This window comes from Onychomys torridus, chromosome 10, assembly GCF_903995425.1.
Source record: "Onychomys torridus chromosome 10, mOncTor1.1, whole genome shotgun sequence".
Classification (NCBI taxonomy): Eukaryota; Metazoa; Chordata; class Mammalia; order Rodentia; family Cricetidae; genus Onychomys; species Onychomys torridus.
Window position 1 is genome coordinate 2,833,696 of NC_050452.1, and position 18,792 is coordinate 2,852,487.

At 37.7% G+C, this 18,792-nt stretch overlaps 1 protein-coding gene across 8 annotated transcripts in view; it reads left to right on the plus strand.

The window, feature by feature from the left end:
• Ccdc85a (coiled-coil domain containing 85A) overlaps positions 1-18,792 on the plus strand; it is a 215,411-nt gene that overhangs the window by 158,991 nt on the left and 37,628 nt on the right. For all 8 annotated transcript variants that reach the window (XM_036200572.1, XM_036200573.1, XM_036200574.1 and 5 more), the window contains exon 3: positions 7,030-7,106. In XM_036200572.1, coding sequence (XP_036056465.1) covers positions 7,030-7,106 — 77 coding nt within the window. The remainder of the gene's footprint in view (positions 1-7,029; positions 7,107-18,792) is intronic.

Here is an 18,792-nt window from a genome sequence, read left to right on the forward strand (position 1 = left end):
TCACAAGCATATTTTTCAACCCAATGAGAAATCATGTCAAAATTTCTTACTAAATTCATCTTTTAAGAAAATATCTCATTCACATTTCCATCTAAAGTTTAATTATCTATTCTCATTTTACTTTTGTCCATCCTTTTACTCTAAAGTGGTCCCTAACAGTAAACTGAGGTGTATTTCTTGTAGGTAGCAGACAGATAGATGGATTTTGTTTCTTGATTGATTCTGTTAATCTGTTATAATTTTATTGGAGGATTGAGGTCATTGATAATTAAGGTTATTATTGAAATGTCTGTGTTAGTTATGGTCATGTTGTTGGTTATTTTCTCAGTAGTATTTTGTGTTTTAATAATTATGGCTTCACATTTCTGAAGAGCAGTTTTTAAGCAATACAAAATACTGGGGTTCATTTAAGTACAAATTATCAAAAGTGTAGACCTGTATTAGTAAATTGTTCCCAGGGTACACATGGTTGGTTTGTCTGTTCTATAGAATTTCATTATTCCAGACACTATTCTAGAAACTTGTACTACGCCACTTACCACAACAGAAAATATCCTCCCACATAGAGTTTACATTTTGGTATGAGAGATAGGCCTTATGAAATAAGCCTATGAACAAACCACTTTACATGATAGAAGGGGGTGTAGAATTTTGACAAACTGTAGATGTAACTGTCTTGTTAAATAAGAAACACAGAGCCAAGTGCAGAGTTAAAAGCCAAGAAGTCAGAGCAATAGCTGAGAGCTGAAAACCTTACCATTCACTGCTTCTGCTGTCTTTCCTCTCCACAAGAGACCTACTTCCTGTGTTTTTCTCTTTTTTATAGACTTTCTGTTCTGCCTTCTCATTGGTTGTAAACCCAACCACATGTCACTGCCTGTCTGTACAGACCTCCAGGTCTTCTATGGTTGGTATTGAGATTAAAGGCGTGTGTTGCCATGCTGGCTGTATCCTTGAACACACAGAGATCCGCCTAGCTTTGCCTCCCAAGTGCTGGGATTAAAGGCGTGCAACCACCACTGCCCAGCTTCTGCTATAGCTTGCTCTGACCCCAAGGCAACTTTATTAATATACAAATAAAATCACATTTCAGTACAAATAAAATATCACCATAACAAACAGACATAAAACATGATTAGGACTATAGGATTAGAACTGTAAGTTAGGACTAAAAGATTGGGACTATAGGTTTGGGGATATAGGGTTAAGACTATATGTTAGGACTATAGGGTTAGGACTATAAGATTAGAATTGTATGTAGGACTATAGGGTTAAGACTATAGGTGTAGGACTATAGGATTGGGGGTATAGGGCTGTGGGAATAGGGTTAGGACTATATGTTGGAACTATAGGCTAGGTTAGGACTATAGGGTAGGATTATAGGGTTAGGACTATAGAGTTAGGACAATAGGTTAGAATTATAGGATTAGGACTATAGGTTAGGACTATAGGTTAAGACTATAAGGTTAGGACTGTAGGTTAGGTTAAGACTATATAGGTTAGAGCTATAGATTAGGACTATATAGGGTAAGGAGTATAGAGTTAGGAGTGTAATAGGTTAGGTTAGGACTACAGGGTAGAGGTGGTGGTAGTCTGCACAGTTCAATGGAAAGAATAGAATAAAGTCTCACTGGAAAGTTGTATTTGGAGCAAAGACTTGAAGAGGGGAGGTCAGCCATACATTTGTGCAGGAAAGAAGATATTTGGAAAATGTAGATGACTAAGGCAAAGTCTCTGAGGCCAGCAAATAACTTTGGTGCTCAAGAAAGAAAAGAGGTCCTCCCATGTCCAAGGTAGAGCAATTGATGGCAGGAAACAGAAGTCATGCTTAGATCAGGTGAGATCCCAGCAGATGTTGTAAGGACTTTGACTTTTCTGTAGATCAAAATAGGAAACAAAGAAGGGGGTGATCAGACTGAACACCTCAAGGAACCCTCTAGGTTCCAAATAGACTGAGAGTGAATGTCCATCTGGAGTGGGAGGAGCAAGAACGGAAACTAGAGAGTCTCAAGAGATTGCGTATTCTGAAGGCAGAACAACAGTTTACATGGATAAGAAAAAGATCACATGAGAGAAGCCAGGCACAATGTTAAGGCTTTTTGTCGAAAGGAAACTAGTTTAAGTGGCTCACACTGGGTTTTAAAACGTGAGTGCTGTAGGAAGTGCAGCATAAACAGTGCTTCCTCAAGCTCCTTTTGCTTCGTGACCAGGCTGTGCACACCACCTTCCTTCTGCCCAGAACTGCTCTCATAAGACTTTTGCCTAGTCAGGTTCTTGTTGTTGTTGTTGTTGTTGTTGTTGTTGTTGTTGTTGTTGCATATTTTACCCTCATAAACTGCCTCACATGGTTAGACTTTATTGTCTGTCTTCCCATGGGAATGTTTATTCCGTAAACACACAGATCTTATCCTTTCTGCTTGCAGTTATATCTCAGTTAGGAGAGCATTTAACATAGCACACAGTAACCACTGGAGGAAGGTGTAGTTAATGTTAAAGCAAGCCATAGTGTACTGGTGTGTTAGCCCCTGCTGGGAGCAGCACTGTCAGTGCCTAGGGATTGAACTATTTGTCCAATATTGACAGTAACACTGTAAATAAGTGGAGGACTCACAAGGCATCCAGTGTATAATTGTTTTGCAAGGGAGAAAAAAGCTAATAGGACATATGGAGTGGGACAAGTTTAAATGTAGAAATACTAATCTGCAGAGTCAAAGGTACCATCTGGGCACCACTCACAAAATATTTACAACATTCCTGGAGTTGTCTCTGAACACCTGTTACAGTGTGCTCTATATGTTTACAAAGAAGTTTATTCTAATCACTGGTGAGTCTAATTACCTGAAAGCTACTTTGTGTTTTGCTAATGGAATTACAGGGAACATTTGACTAGGAAGTGGAATGAGGAGGATGTCTGGATAACTTGGAGTTAACAGTTAATGGAACTCTAGGCCAATCAGAGACTGGTTTCCCCAGAAAGTAACTCCCTCAGTTCTCTGTCCAGTTGGCATGGCTCTGGAGATTGGAATTAGCTTGAATGTGATGAACATGGGCAAATCCAATTCTACTTTCTACTTATTTCAAGGAATTGTTCCATTTAGGGGGGGTTGGGGTGTTTGTTTTATTACCCTAAAGACTATCTGCCAATAGGATGTCTGAATGACCTATCCAGACAAATATGAAAGGGCTAATCCTTATAAGAATTTCCAAAAACAGAAGAACATCAAATTATAGTGAAAAATTTAAACACTTATACTTCTGTAGCTAATATACATTCTCAATGGAAGACTGGCCTTTGCTTCCCAAAGAAGAAAGAGAAATGTGTTTTGTTGGTTCTGAAATAATTTCTTTTTCTTTCTTTTTTTTGAGACAGGGTTTCTGCTTTGTGCCTTTCCTGGGACTCACTTGGTAGCCCAGGCTGGCCTTGAACTCACAGAGATCCACCTGGCTCTGCCTCCCAAGTGCTGGGATTTAAGGTGTGCACCACCACCGCCCTGAAATAATTTCTTTAGGAGTATGTAAAAGTCTGTGACTAGTGGGATTAAGATGGAACTCAGACAAACTGTTTTAGGAGCTTGGGGTTTTCTGAGGAGTTGGTCTATGAACTGGACTCTTAGCTTGATCCATGCTGCGCTAATAGAGCACCAAACACTGCCTGATTTATAATGAGTAGATCTAATCTACTGGGTCACAGTTGTCAGTGGGGCCAGTATCTGATGAGGACCTGCCTCCTGCTACATCCCTGACAAAAGGACAAGAGAGCAAGATGGGTTTCACAGGCAAACTTCCCTGTTACAGAGGTACTAATCCCATCCTCGAGGGGGACTTTTTTAGGGCCCCATCATCTCTTCAAGGCCAAAGCACCACCTCTCAGTTTTAGGCCAGAGACATCAGAATTTGAACTTAAGGTTTGGAAAGGATAAGCATTTGGACAGTTCCCTCCTTCCTCTTTTTCTATCTCCCTACCTGAGAAACAAACAGTACACAAACCTGTGGCCAGTAGTGTCTTCGATATTGACTCCATCTTCTTTTCATCCTTTAAAGGCTCTGGGCTGTGCTTGAGCTCCACAGTCAGATTTTATTTTCTGCCCTAAAGTTTTGAAGATATGACAGTACTTTATGTAATCAAACCACTCAGAAGTTGAACAAACCCTAGTTTTCACTCAAATGATAAACTATCTACAAAGAGTGATTCACATGTGATTTGGGGATATGCTTCCTTAGGGGGAAAACAGTTGCTTCCTTCAGAAAGCAGGGAGGTAGAGATGGTTTTGTCTTTTCATCATATGCTTTTAAGCTGGGAAAGAACATCATGACAGTTCTTTTATTTTTAAAACCAGCATATATATTTGTATTCCATACTGGTTATTACTACTAGCCAAGCTTGGATGACCTATGGTTTAGAAACAAACTTTGGAAATTTAAGGGATTAATAAAATACATATTAACTGTTATTTGATGTCATAGTTAGAGAATTGCATAGTTTTTTCATTGACTCTTGATATAGAAACCCAGGATGACGATATGAAGGAATACTCCAGAGAAGTATGCCTGTCCATCTGCTGTTATGGAGTGCACTGACAGCAGGAATACTCCACTTCCCTGTGAGATTAGATACTGTCCCCATTTTTGTCCATAGGAGAATTTTCTCCCCAATGTGAGACAGCTATTGGTTGTTAAGGAGAACTGTATGAGAAGATAAACACTTGAGACAGTTTACAGGGCTTCTGGGGCCTGGACAGACACCCGCTTGGAATCCAAAAGGAGACTTGTATTCTAAGGAGTATCTAATGACTTAGACTTCTTCCTGGAACAGTGACTGACACAAAGCAGTCACATGATCTTCTTATACAAGAGATTATATTCTTATAGACAAGATTAATTCTTAAAGAAGAGATGAACTGAAAACTTCTGTCTCTTTGTTTTCGTTGTAACATGACTTATGAAATGTATTTTACATGTTAAAAAGCACTTCCCATCTCTTTACACCTGAGTCTTTACATACATATATATGATGCTTTCTATGTTGAAGTCAAGAGTTGAAGAAATCATGAGCTCTGTTTGTTTTCTAAAGAGAGAGAAAAAGAAAGAGCATGGAGTTGGGAAGATTGGGAGGTGAGGAAGATCTGGAAGGAACTTGGGGGAGGGGAACCATGATCAGAATTTATTGCATGGAAGAAATTATTTAAAAAAATGAAACAACAACAACAACAACAACAAAGGAAAAGTAGATTAAAGTAACTGGAGATGTTCACTGGATTAAAACAAATTCCTCCCAGTATCATTTTCCAGTCTCAGCAGAATCCATCTTCACAGACTCTGCTCACTCCTTTAAGTTTCATAGCCTGGGATATAGTGCAGTACAAGGAGAGAAAGACGAATAGAGAAAACAATTTCATTTTTATTGGTTAAGTAGAACATGACTGTTCAGTTGTTAATTTGGAAGGTCCTTAGCAGGAGGCTGTTTTTCTTGAGGAGAAAGTTGGGTTTGCAGAACTGTGTGAGTCAGCCAGTCCTCACTCCATCTTCATCTGCAGAGTAAGGCAGACTAAGGTCTATAATCTCACTCTTTATACAGTGTACTCTCCTTCCTCCTCTGGAGAAGTCCACAAAGCATAGCTTTGAAATTCCATTAAGCTTTGATGAGTGCACCTTTCTAGTAAATGTCTTCAGTTTCCCTGGTGTTTCTACCTGTTTCTATGAAAAGTGTCTTAAGGTCAGTGTGTCAATATGTTGATGTTCTTCAGGGGGCTTTCTGCATATCTTTGTGAACATTGACACTCTATGTTTAACCAAGGTGAGCTTGTTTTATTCAGGAATTAAAGACTGGTACTTCTCCTATTACCAGCTTCTTGCTTTTGTAGCCCAAAAGAAAGAAATGAGTTCATCTAAGCAATTCCCAGATAAAACTAATAACAATTTTTCATGCTTAATTTCAGATCACAGCATTATCTCATAAGTATCTAAAGCTCCAATGACAGGGGCTACAAGCATTTGCTGTTAAATATGTTTCAGTTTCGTTTGCTTTTCTCGTGTGTTTCTGAGATCCTGGATCATGAAAACCTGAGGGCGGTCTACTGTTCCCGTGTTAACTAGATATAGAGTTGTGAGTTGAATAGTTTGCCCTGCCATGTGCTTTTTACTATACCTGAAATGTGTCTGTTCTTGGGTAATGTTAGACATGCCCTGATGTATGAGACACTTGAATATTGTCATTTTAGTGAAGAGTTACCCTCAGTCACACTCTTCCCCAGAGCAAAACTCTGCTTTCCTCCTTCTGTGACCCCTCTTATGCCAAGAAGCTATAAAATGGAGAGTTTGTGTATGAACAGACATGGAACATAACACTTCTGAGGGTTCAGCATCTGAACTTTGAAAAATTTTAAACAAATATCAATCATAATTCTGTTGCCTTTAGTTTACTTAAAGATTGAAGGGTAGAGACATAAACCAAAGAAAGAAAGAAACAACAAATAAACAGATCATGGTCCTTGGACTCAGCCAAAATCAAAGTAAAAACCCCGTCCTGAATTAAATATTTAGTGATTATATGGATATTTTCTAAATCACAGATAATATCTGTAGGTTACCAAAGAGAATAAATGTTTCTCCTAAAACTTCTAATGATTACTGGGAAAGTGAAAAAAAAAAAAAACCAAAACTTTGTATTTGACACTCATACTAGTTAGAAAAAGTTAATGAAATCTTGTAGTTGATTTTGTTTACAGATTATATCACAAAAATGTCAGGTGTATGGGACAAGTAAAAATATGTGAAGAGAGTTCCCAGAAATTCTGAGGCCCAACTGGTGTGAAAAAGTTCAGCCTCCTCATTGACAATTTTCTTAAATACTGATTAACATTGTACAACACTCAAAACTGTAGTATAAATGCTTTTCTGGAAATAATGTTCTTTCTTTTCTAAAGAACACACTAGTCACTTGGTCCGATTTAATAATTAACCAAAAATATCCTTAATAGTAGAGCAAATAAGACCTTGTGTATAATGTGAGTTCTTTCTTTTTAATTTTAGAATCAACCTTGTCCTATGTTAGGCAACTGGAGGCCAGAGTCAGACAGCTGGAAGAAGAAAATCGCATGCTGCCCCAGGTGGGTGACGTACAGAAGCACATAGCTAGCCAGTGTTGTTTGAGTTATAACTTTTTATTTGAAGTTTAATGTCTCAATTACATGCTCTCCTTTAAATAGTATAAATCATGTTGTAAATAGCCATCCATCATGTAGACTGTGATGACGTTCCATGATGGCCATCATCCTACTTAGATTTCTGAGTGGTGCACTAAAGGATGTGAATGTCAATAAGAATGTAGAGTAATTTAAAGTGTGGGAGAGAACAGCACTGATAGTACTGCCCATCATGCACATGAGCTGGTGGGTAAAGGGAAGTGACTCATTTAAATTGAAATTTTGCTAATTGATGACCTAAGTAAAGTTATTGGTTCAAAATTCATACTTTACTTAAATTAATGGTTTCTAGAAGTCTTTGATAAAATTGAATTCTTTTAGTGCAACAAGTAATGATAGAAATTAGCAATGTTTACTTTGGGACTTCATTATCTATCCCTGGTGAGTGGGAAGTTGCATTTTTTTTTCTGGGATATTGAATGGCTCATCATATATTTCACTTAATTGTTTCTGTACCTGTTAAATTGATCAGAATAAGGCTGATTTTGTGAGGTGGTGGTTTTCAGAAAAGATTTTCTTGAGAAATTCAACAAATCCACAAATTCTAGAGTAGCACCCTGTCTAACAACAATGCAGTAATACATTTAAACATCTTATGAGGTTTCCAAGCAACAGATCCCCTGAATTCCTTCCACCTTCTATGACCATTTTCATTTTGTAAGTGACTAAGGGAAAATTGCCCCTCAGGCAATGAATAAGTGATATTTTAAATAAAACAGACAAGCACATTCTAGTCAAAGACAAGATGTTTAAACCTGAAGGCAGGGACACTTTGGAAAGACATTTTGGGTCTAGCAATTTGGCATTAATTTTAAAATATTTTTGCTCTGTTGTGATCATTTGAGCTGTTGTGTCCTGCATATGAGAATGCTTTCCTTTCCCTTTCATTGGTCAACTTATTTCTAGAAATCATGGGATTAATGAAGTGAATCCTCTCTTTATTCTCTGACTCTGTTTATGCTCAAATTAATCATACCAGAAGGGACTGTTTGCATTGTGAAATAAGATACAGATAAATTTTCTCTTTATGTTCCTCCTTACTATTCTGTTTTTCCCCCTAAATGTTCCCTTCTATGTTGGATTTATAGTATGACTGCACTAGAATCCTTGACTGAAAACAGTGAACTTCTCCTCTGTTATAAAGAAAATTATAAAACATGACTTCTTATCCTTGCCATATCTCATGCAACTATAAATTTAAAAGAAGAAAGGAAAAATAAATGTAAAACAATATACTTGTGTTTCCCTTTTGTTAGGGATTGGGCCTCATCTCAAACACTAAAATGCTAGTGCATGTACCATCTTCTTAGAAAGAACAACTAATGAGAAAATGATGATTTTTTTTTTAATGTGAGGCTGAGGGGTGATACTGTACATGCTGCTAGGCCTGAGGGCCAGAATTTGATCCCTAGATTCTAACATGGTAGGAGGAGAGAACATACTTCTGCTGATTGTCCTTTGAAACCCATACATGGTGTGGCATGTGCCCACATACACATGCAATAAATAATAAATGTAATAAAATGTTTTTAAATATGTAAAAATAAATGTAGAACTCTTGAAGGAAGACAGAAGCATTGTTAGGTATGCCTAAGTATGTGAATACTTAAATATGTAGGGTTGCATATTGAAGCAAGGAGATATTACATAATCCCTCATGTTAAAGTGTTGGGCTAAGTGTCCAATTATATGATTTTAAATACATTGGGATTTTGCTATTAAGGGAAGTTTTTGTTTCATTTTTTCCCCTAAAAATGTGCAGGGAAGATCCTGTTTCAATGAACCTATGATGTTGATATAAGCAATGTATTTATTATATATGTGACATCATAAAAGACAAGCATCATACCACATCAAATTCTAGGTATTAAAGATAGAAAAGCAGTCTTTCATATTTAATTAAACATTTACATACCACTTTAATACAAATACATTTAAAAATGTGTGCCAAGAATATGATCGATCTCAGTTTACAAACAATACTTTAAATTTTTAACTTTGAGTATCTCCTTCACTTATAGCACTTAAACCAGAACTGCTGGTTTAACTGACCTTATAAGCACAAGCTGGCACACACACATATATGAGGAGAGAACCTAATATGGATCACTATAAATTGATCCCAGAGCACCGAGAATCCTGTAAAGATATTCACTGAAAAGATTGAGACTTGGGCAGGATGGCACAAAGGCATACACAATTTGTTTTTAGATGTTTTGGGTATGGTTGCAAATAGTGTCTGATGTTCCTTCCCTGCAGAAACTCTTGTACTTGCATGATGTTAGCTTATGTGCAAGGTCAATCCAGTGCTACATGCTGACATTCCTGCATAAATAAACAGTTTCACTATTCAAACACTTGATTTTCAATTATAAGAGCTTTCTCGCTGGGCCTTGATTAGAAGGTATCTTTTATTCCTAAATTTATTAAAGAGTGCCCATTTGTCTTTAGACTAATGGAAATAAGAATTCAATGCTAATTGGAATCTTAAGTATGTCAGGTTTCTTTGAGGCTATAGCCAGGTTCATTTCTGATTGTTCAGAGTTTAGCCTAATTACGTATGGCAGTTAGATAAGAAGAAATCTCCTTTTAAAACACTACACTTATTTTTTATATAAAGTCCCAATTATAAAAGGTTGATCTCTTCATTTGTTAGCAACAAGGTTCTGTCTTTTAAAATTGGGGGTGGGGGTGGGGGTGGGTGAGTTTAATAGGTATATAAAGGTAGGAAAAAAGGCCTGAGTCCATATCATTTAGCTGTGCAAAGTTATCGGGTCCCACAATGAAGTGCTGACTATATAGAACAGCTGCAAGAAGCTGGACATAATGGAGTTTGTTCTACCTGGTTGTGGAGAGTTTCCCACAGGAAGCAGTGGGGGCCTCGCATCTGCTGTTCAGTAGGGCGTCCAAGGGAAGCAGAGTTTCTTGTACTATCGTGGTCACAAGGGTACCCTGCCAGGATTATAGAGCTGCACTTCAAGTCATGTTTATGGGCACCTTTCAATGATATCCAAAGGAACAATCATTTTCTATACTTAGAAAATGGAATATTATTCTAGATACTTTATTTCAAAAGAAATTGCCTTTTTAAAAGGCTGGTGTCCTAACAGCAAAGACTACCCAAATTTAGGATATTTGTCCTTGAGCACTAACATGAATAGTTTTATTAAGACCACACTAAAAGTATCCCAAAGGATTGTGTATCATCTCTAGCAATCCATATAGTGCTAAAGTTGTTCAAACTCACCTTTCAGTTCCCTACATGCATGTTAGACATGATATGAACCATCAATGAAAAATGCTTGGTATTTAAATAAATTTAGGGGTGGTGGTGGCGCATGCCTTTAATCCCAGCACTCAGGAGTTCAAGGCCAGCCTGGTCTCCAAAGCGAGTTCCAGGAAAGGCGCAAACACTACACAGAGAAATTCTGTCTCGAAAAAAAAAAAAAAAAGTTACATGCTGGGCAGTAGTGGTGCACGCCTGTAATCCCAGCGCTCGGGAGACAGAGGCAGGTGGATCTCTGTGAGTTCCAGGCCAGCCTGGTCTACAAAGTGAGTTCCAGGACAGCCTCCAAAGCTACAGAGAAACCCTGTCTCGAAAAACCAAAAAAAGAAAAAATATTAGCTGATATCTATACAATTTTATTGGCCTAATCAGAAAAACTAGAGCCACCTACTATAGCATAAATGACATTCATAAATAACAGACCCAAGGAGTATCAAGTTATAGTTGTTTAAGGAATTTTATATCAAAATGAAAAGCATCATACCTGCTTTGATATAAACTCATATATAAATGTAAGATATTTTTTCTGGATATAGAGCCAGATTCTCAGAACTGAATAGAAACTTACATATCCTTTAAGACAATTCACATCTTAAGAATAGAATATCAAATTCATAGAGATCAGGGGTATTATCCTTTACAGTCAGCTGGTTAAGAAGGGACTCAGGCCAAGATAGATGTAGGTTGACCTGATAATCAGTTCATACCATTAATAGAAGTCAGTATAATAAAACTACTAAATCTATCATTTATTTTATTTTTTTATTATTATTATTATGTGTTTTAAATTTTATACATCAGCCATGGGTTCCCCTGTCCTCCCCCCTCCCGCCCCATCCCCACCTTTCCCCCAGCCCCTCCCCTCCATTCCCATGTCCTCCAGGATCAAGGCACCCCTGGGAATTCATTTAAACCTGGTGGATTCAGTACAGGCAGGTCCTGTCACCTCCTTCCAGACTGAGCAAAGTGCCCAAGGTTCCAAACAGCCAGCTCATGCACTAAGGACAGATCCTGGTCCCACAGACTGGGTGCCACCCAAGCAGATTAAGCTATTCAATTGTCTCACTTATCCAGAGGGCCTGATCCAGCTGGGGGCTCCACAGCCTTTGGTTCATAATTCATGTGTTTCCATTCGTCTGGCTACTTGTCCCTGTGCTTTTTGCAATCTTGGATTCAACAATTCACACTCTTGCAGACCCTCCTCCTTCTTGACAGTTGGACACCTGGAGCTCCACCTGGGGCCTGGCTGAGCATCTCTGCATCCACTTCCATCAGTTATTGGATGAGAGTTCCAAGATGACTGCTAGGGTGTTTGGCCATCTGATCACCAGACTAGGTCAGATCAGGCTTTCCCTCGACCACTGCCAGCAGTCTACAGAGGATGTATCATTGTCGATTTTTGGGGACCTCTCAAGCACTCTGCCTATTCCTGTTCTCATGTGGTCTTCATTTATCATGGTCTGTTATTCCTCGTTCTCCCTTTCTGTTCTTGATCTAGCTGGGATCTCTTGCTCCCCTAAGCTTTCCTAAATCTATCATTTTTATACATCTATTATTGTCTCATCCATTCTTGTGTTAAGAAAAATGTTCAGTTTTTGTGAAAGCAACAGCACCCATCACAAATATGAGAGACCTTGTACCAGTCTTTCACCATGGAACATCTCCAAAATACTTTAGAATCATAGTGTTATGCCATGACAAGTCTGCATAGAAAATTCACTCATGACAGTGTGACCAGAGAGGCTTTCTGTTGACAGGGCTGAAAAGACTCAGTGAGCAGAGTCAAGTGGTGCTGTTCAAATGAAGTTAATTGTCTAGCCCCAAATCCAAGCTGGTTTCTGTCATTCTGCTCATTCCATCATTGTTGGCTTGATGGTCAGGGGAATTTATTAATACCACCATATCTATTTATGTGCTGGACTGCAGTGAATAAATCTCTTCAACTGTCTTTAAATGGCTGATATCCTTATCTGATGTCCTTAGTGTAAACATGGTGGTGCTGTCCTTTGAGGAATTTCAGTGCTATTCATGTATATTTCTGAGGAGAACTGTTGTTTTTCGGAAGAATTATCCTTGCCTATTCTGTACTGACTGAATTTTTCATCACAATGAGTGCTAAAACTGAAGCAAACAGTTTGTGGTAGGTCCAAAGCCAACTAAGTGCATTTGTTCCAAGTCCTGTTGGGAAATCTGCTCCCTTTGATCAAATGCCAACATCTGCTTGGCAAGCACTCTGTGTGCTCTGTGCCATAAAGGTCCTTCCATGTACCTGCCCACCTCTTGAGAGCTGGGTTCCAGCACCAGTACAAGCACCTAGCACTGCCTGGTGTCCTTGCCCATTTCTGTGCTGTGCCTCAGCAGATCTGTGTGCCAGAGAAGGTTCTGGGATCTCCACCAAGTAGGCCCCTTTCAGCAAGCATGTCTGCTTTTGTTGCACTACTACACACAAAAGTATCTAATTTTAGGTCTGGGAATGAAAATTTACCCTCTCATGTAATTTGGTTACAATGTGGCCTCACAATGCTGTCTTTTGGAGCCTTGAGAAGGAATAAGGGCTATTTCTGAACAAAGGAAAAGAACTGTCACTACTGCCAGAATTGCTGGAAAGGGTACACAGGAGTGAAGGAAATTGTGCCTCTTACTTCCATGGCAACACAGTATCAGTCCAACTTCACTTCTCAGAACTGCTCCTTCAGTTCTCCTGGATGTGTGCAAACATCGGTAGCCCAGTGCTCAGGCAGAGATGGCAGAACTCTGGCGAATGCCAACCCTGTTCCCTTTCTCTTTTCTGTAGTGGACATTATTATATGTTATTTTTGTCTCTTTTTCCTTGTCACATTTCTGACTACATGATTTGCCAACATTTTTTAATTTGTAGGATTGTAAGTACAGGTTTCTTTTGGGGTAGAAATTACTCTTGGGGAGATCAGTAACTCTCTCTCTCTCTCTCTCTCTCTCTCTCTCTCTCTCTCTCTCTCTCACACACACACACACACACACACACACACACACACACACACACACAGAGAGAGAGAGAGAGAGAGAGAGAGAGAGAGAGAGAGAGAGAGAGAGAGAGAGAGAGAGAGAGACACAGTGTAAGCCTCTCTGGGATACTTATAGCAAATGATGATGCTCTTTAGCTGCTGTCTGCATCACTATGGCATCTTGCAGAGAACTTGGTGCAGAATACTTTCTTTTATATGAATAGCAACCTCAGTATGTCACACAGCATGGTAGAAGCTGGGTATCACAGATAGGGAAATTAGTTAATCTTCTAAAGACTGACTACTTTTGGAGTCATATTGGGGGAAGGTAGATAACCCATATAATTAACATAAAGTTCAGTGGAACCTCAAAGGGCAAATGAGAACAATACCAGTGTGGGAACATTGGAATGGAGGCATATGTAGATACAGACAACAAATTGTTAAGGTAGCAAATGTCATGCTAAGAAACCTAAATGAATGGAGATTTAAACTAATGCTTACCAGGGAAAATGTCAATGAGCAAAATTTATAGGGGTAAAGTTCAAGACAACATAAGAGTATTCAAAATGCCAACATATATTGCACTTTAATGAGATCTTCTCATTTTTAAAGGGTCCTGCTTAAAAATCTGATCCATAGCCAGATATTGTCATCCTAATGGGAGATTGTACTTGAAATAGACATGTGTATTAAGCACATGGTTATGCTGTTCACTACAATTATTGATAAAATTATTGCATTTATCAGGTGCTAAGTTATGAGGGGCCATATTATCAATAACTCATACTTAGTATCTTTAACATATACAATGGGACAATAACAATTCTATCAATAGGGCATGTTCAAATTTTTAGATTTAAGATAGACATTGTTGGATGAATTCAACAAAAATTAGACTTATTGAGCATCAGATATTTCTGTGTAGACACAAAAGCTAGAATTACAGATTTTTGAAGAAATAGAAGTAACCAAGACTAGAGATGGAGTGGGAGATGGTTCCATGAAAGACACGAACGTTGTTCTGTACCAGGAGTATGGCTTTATCTCATCTTCACCCTTCCAAGAAGCCCAAAGAAAAGCCAAAACCAAAGTTATTAATATAAATCAGTCATCTTTAACAAGATTAGGTAGCTAGCTCTTGTCTTGAAAGTGCAGAGCATAGTTTTATGTTTGATTTTGGAATTATTTTAATTCACTGTAAATATAATTGGGATGTGGATATCAAAACAGCAATCCATTAAGAAACATTGGCTTTCTAGAGACTCATAAATGGGCTGTGACTTCAGGTTGGGCTCAGGGTTACTAGATCTTCATTTCCAGATATAGGCTTCTTCCTCTGTGACTGGAGTAGAGGTAGCTATATCAAACTGTCTTCTTTCTGATTCTGACATTTCCTGTAATGGGATTCAATCCATTTTCATGATGTCTTATTATTCCTTGCTGTGGCCTGAACAAAGTAAATATTGCTCATGAAATATAAACCATTGAAAATCCAGGTTGTTGCCACTTAATAATTGGTGATCACCTACATGTCCTTTCTATGTAAGGCAGAACACGTGAATCCAAATCAGCAATATTTATATCATCTAAACTTAACTGTATCACGCATAAGAAATATAATATAGGTAAACTATCTTCTTTAACAGAATAAGCTTATTAAGTATATAAATTTTTAAGTGATTTGAGAATTCCTCAAATTATACTTAAATGCTGCTATTGCATGGGGAAAAGCATAATTCCATCATATTTAAGAAACCTTAAATGTGACTTTGGACTCAGAGCAAGCAAATAATCAAAAGTCACTATGACATGCTATAAAGAACACTGGACAGGGATCTATGAGAACTTGGTCTGTGACTCTGTCTGACCTTACCTAGCTCATAGACCTGGGGGACACTCCTTAAAAAGTCTTTATATTCCTTACCTATACCAGAGGGTCCTCATAGGCAATGCAGAATGGTCTACCAAGTTCTGTAAGTTTATGACGCTATCAAAGGTAGTTAAAATACAATATAAACTAAAATAGGTGTGTGACATTTATGTTTTGATACATTAAAATACATTAAACCTTTAATAATTTGCTTGATCTTTTATATGTGTCTTTCTATCACTGTGGGTTATATAACTTAATTGATTCTAAAGTTAATAAAATTTCACCAGATATCTATTAAAAATATTTAAATAACATCTGCATAGGTATATATATTGGAGGTACAAGTCACATTAAATACCCATGTAGTGGGGGTTCATATACTGAGCTGTGTTAATTTATATATACTTATGTGATATGTATGTATGTGTGTGTATGCATATATATGTTTCTTAACTTTTAATTTTTATATGAAATTTTACATAGTGAATAGCAAGACTCTAGTTTTTCCTTAGTAATATACATATTTAAAAATAAAACAATTATGATGAATGGTTGTGGATTCTCTGGTTAAGCACAAATGCTTCATTTTCTTCATTTCTAAGTATGATTTCTTCTAGCTCTGTGTATCCTGAGCCTATATAATTAAAAGCCTGGTTCTGTGTGTACCACTGAAACAGGTATAATAAACACCATTGAAAGTTATACAATTTTAAAGCTCTAGAATAAAAAAAATGTCTTTAAAAGTAGAGATTAAAGATGACATTGAAAATCAGTTGGGGCTATGCATTGGTGAGGAGCAGCCTGCAGTGAGAACAGGTGGGATGTTGGGGCATCTGTGGCAGGCCCTGGCCATGGAATGAGGGCTTTTTATGATATGCACTATTGCAAGTATTACCAGAGACACTGAGTTGTTTTTCAAAAGTACTCTGAAAATATGACCTTAAGTAGAATCCAAAACTATCAACAGACCAATATTTTTAAAGGAAGTGCTATTTATTAGGTATTGCTGTTTGAGAAGAAAATCCCTTAAAAGTAGTCATAGGGGCTGGAGAGATGCTTCGGTGGTTAAGAATACTTACTAGTGTTCAGGGAACCCCAGTTCAATTTCCAGCACCCACTGTGGATAGTTTACAACTGCTCATAGCTGCAAAGGGTTGGATGCCTTCTTCCAGCTTCTGTGAGCACCTGCACAGACACTTGCATATGTACACAGAACACACACACACACACACACACACACACACACACACACACACGCACACACACACACACGCACACAAGCACACACGCACACATGCATGTAGAGGAGAGAGACAGACAGAGAAATAAAAATAAACCTTGAAAAAATAAAAATAAGCAAAAATGATAAATATCACCTCAATTTAAGACATTTTCTCTTACATCTATAAAAATACTTGCAATGTTACATGTCATAAAAAGAGGTGATACTTGATAGAGGGAATTTAACAAATTGTGACAAAAGAGAATGCAAACAGAAGAAATGTAAGACCAGCTTTATCTGTTCCTACTTTATAGTCAAATAATAGGTAATATTTCTTTTAAAATGTACTATAAATTTTCAACATTCAGTTGTCAGATAAGACAAATTACTATGAAAAGGATATGTCAAAGACACAGGATATCATACATTAGCTTTATTTTATTTTTTGTGGTGTTGCCAGATTGAGGAGAGAAACAGAAAAGAAGCTGCACATAAATCAAAGTCAGTTGAACTGTGACACTCAAAGAAGAGAGTACAGAGGAAGAAAGCATTTTTCAAAAGAGTTCTAATTTATTGGATTCATGCCACAGACCAAAGCATCAGAAATAGCAGCCAAGCAGCAGTGTATGAGGCCTCTCTGTAGAATGTGTGGTCCACATAGAGAATAAGACAAAAACAGTAGGAGGTACACTGTGGGACAACAATCAGTGTAGCTTTCAAAGATTAGGGTACGTGCATATTTGGCCTTATATATTGAGCATCATTAAGCCGATGTTAGCATGTGCCATTGATTAAAGGTGCTTTGAGAATCAGGATGGAGAGAACATATTAGATGAAGGACAGAATAATGTGACAGCTTTACTTGAGTCTTGCCTTATCTAAGCAAATATTGTTTAGAAGATTTAAGGATTCTTGTAGAGTTCACTTTAGAAATTCTATGAAGTAGTTCTACATTGATAAGCAGTGGGATAATTTAGAAAACGACTCCAACATTTGTAAGTGCTGCATAACTGTTTCTCAGGCTATACCAGTACTCTCTACTGACTGGCTGTGAGCCGGCTTGTAGGATGTTCCCCTGTCAATCATTCAGTTTTCCAGCTACTGTCTTAAGCCTAGTTATGTGGGTTTCTAGACTTTGACTCCCAACACTCTGCCCAGAACCTGATGTTGATTTCTCCTGCTTGCTCCAAGGAACCATTTCCATGGTGCTCTCAAATGCTCCAGCCATCTCTGAGCTGAAGAAATCCCTTAGTCTTACTTGGGTTCTGATTTATGATAGGCCACAGATCCATAAATTCACTCTTCACTCCTGGGTTCCAGACAATGAATGTGGGAAGGAATAATTACTAGTCAAGAGTACATTAACTTTATTCATGCGTGTCTACCTGGTCTGATTCTTCCCACTGTGGAACTTCATTCCTCTAAACTTCATAGGATCTCACCAAAACTGACTCATCTCAGTTATTGGTCATTTTAAAAGTCCCGAGTCAAGCCCTTCAAATAATGAAACACTCTCTCAGAATTTCTGCTTATTTAAAATTTTAGTTGTTATCTCAAAATAGTAGGTAGCAATTAGAGAACTTTCATTGCTGTTGTCTTATGGTGAGAACTGTATATGAAGCCCTTGTGAATGATCCCAGACCCATTTTTAAAAACGAAACAAAACAAAAAACCCTCCTATTAGAGCTCAGTGGCATAGGGACAACTTTATATTATTATGTTTTAAAAGGGAAAAATAAATCACAAAAAGAAAATAGCTAACATTGTCATGATCGCCTAAAACCCATAGTCTAACTATCTTTGCTAGTTCTATTTATGTAGTTATTATTCTCAGGAAAAATGTTTGTCTCAGGAAAAATGTTTAACTGAAAATATGAAGTTTACAAAAGAAATACCTGGCTTAAATGTAAGGCAGCAAATAAAGTAATTTGGCTTGGCCTTTACATGACCCCTGATGCCTCTTATTTGCCACACATAATGTTCAAGGCAAGAGTTCTAGTTTTTGACTCATAACAAATAACTAATAAATTTAAAACCAGATGGGAGCCATTTTGGACTGACATATTCACTGGCTCTGAGAAAGAATGCTTTGTCATAGCCAAGATGTATCAGCTGTTCCTGATCCCATGCTGGGTGTCTCTCCATGCTGAAGAGAAAAAATGATCTTTATTTAAGCATTTATTTACTAATAAGAAAATATCCACAACTACAGAAATGGAACC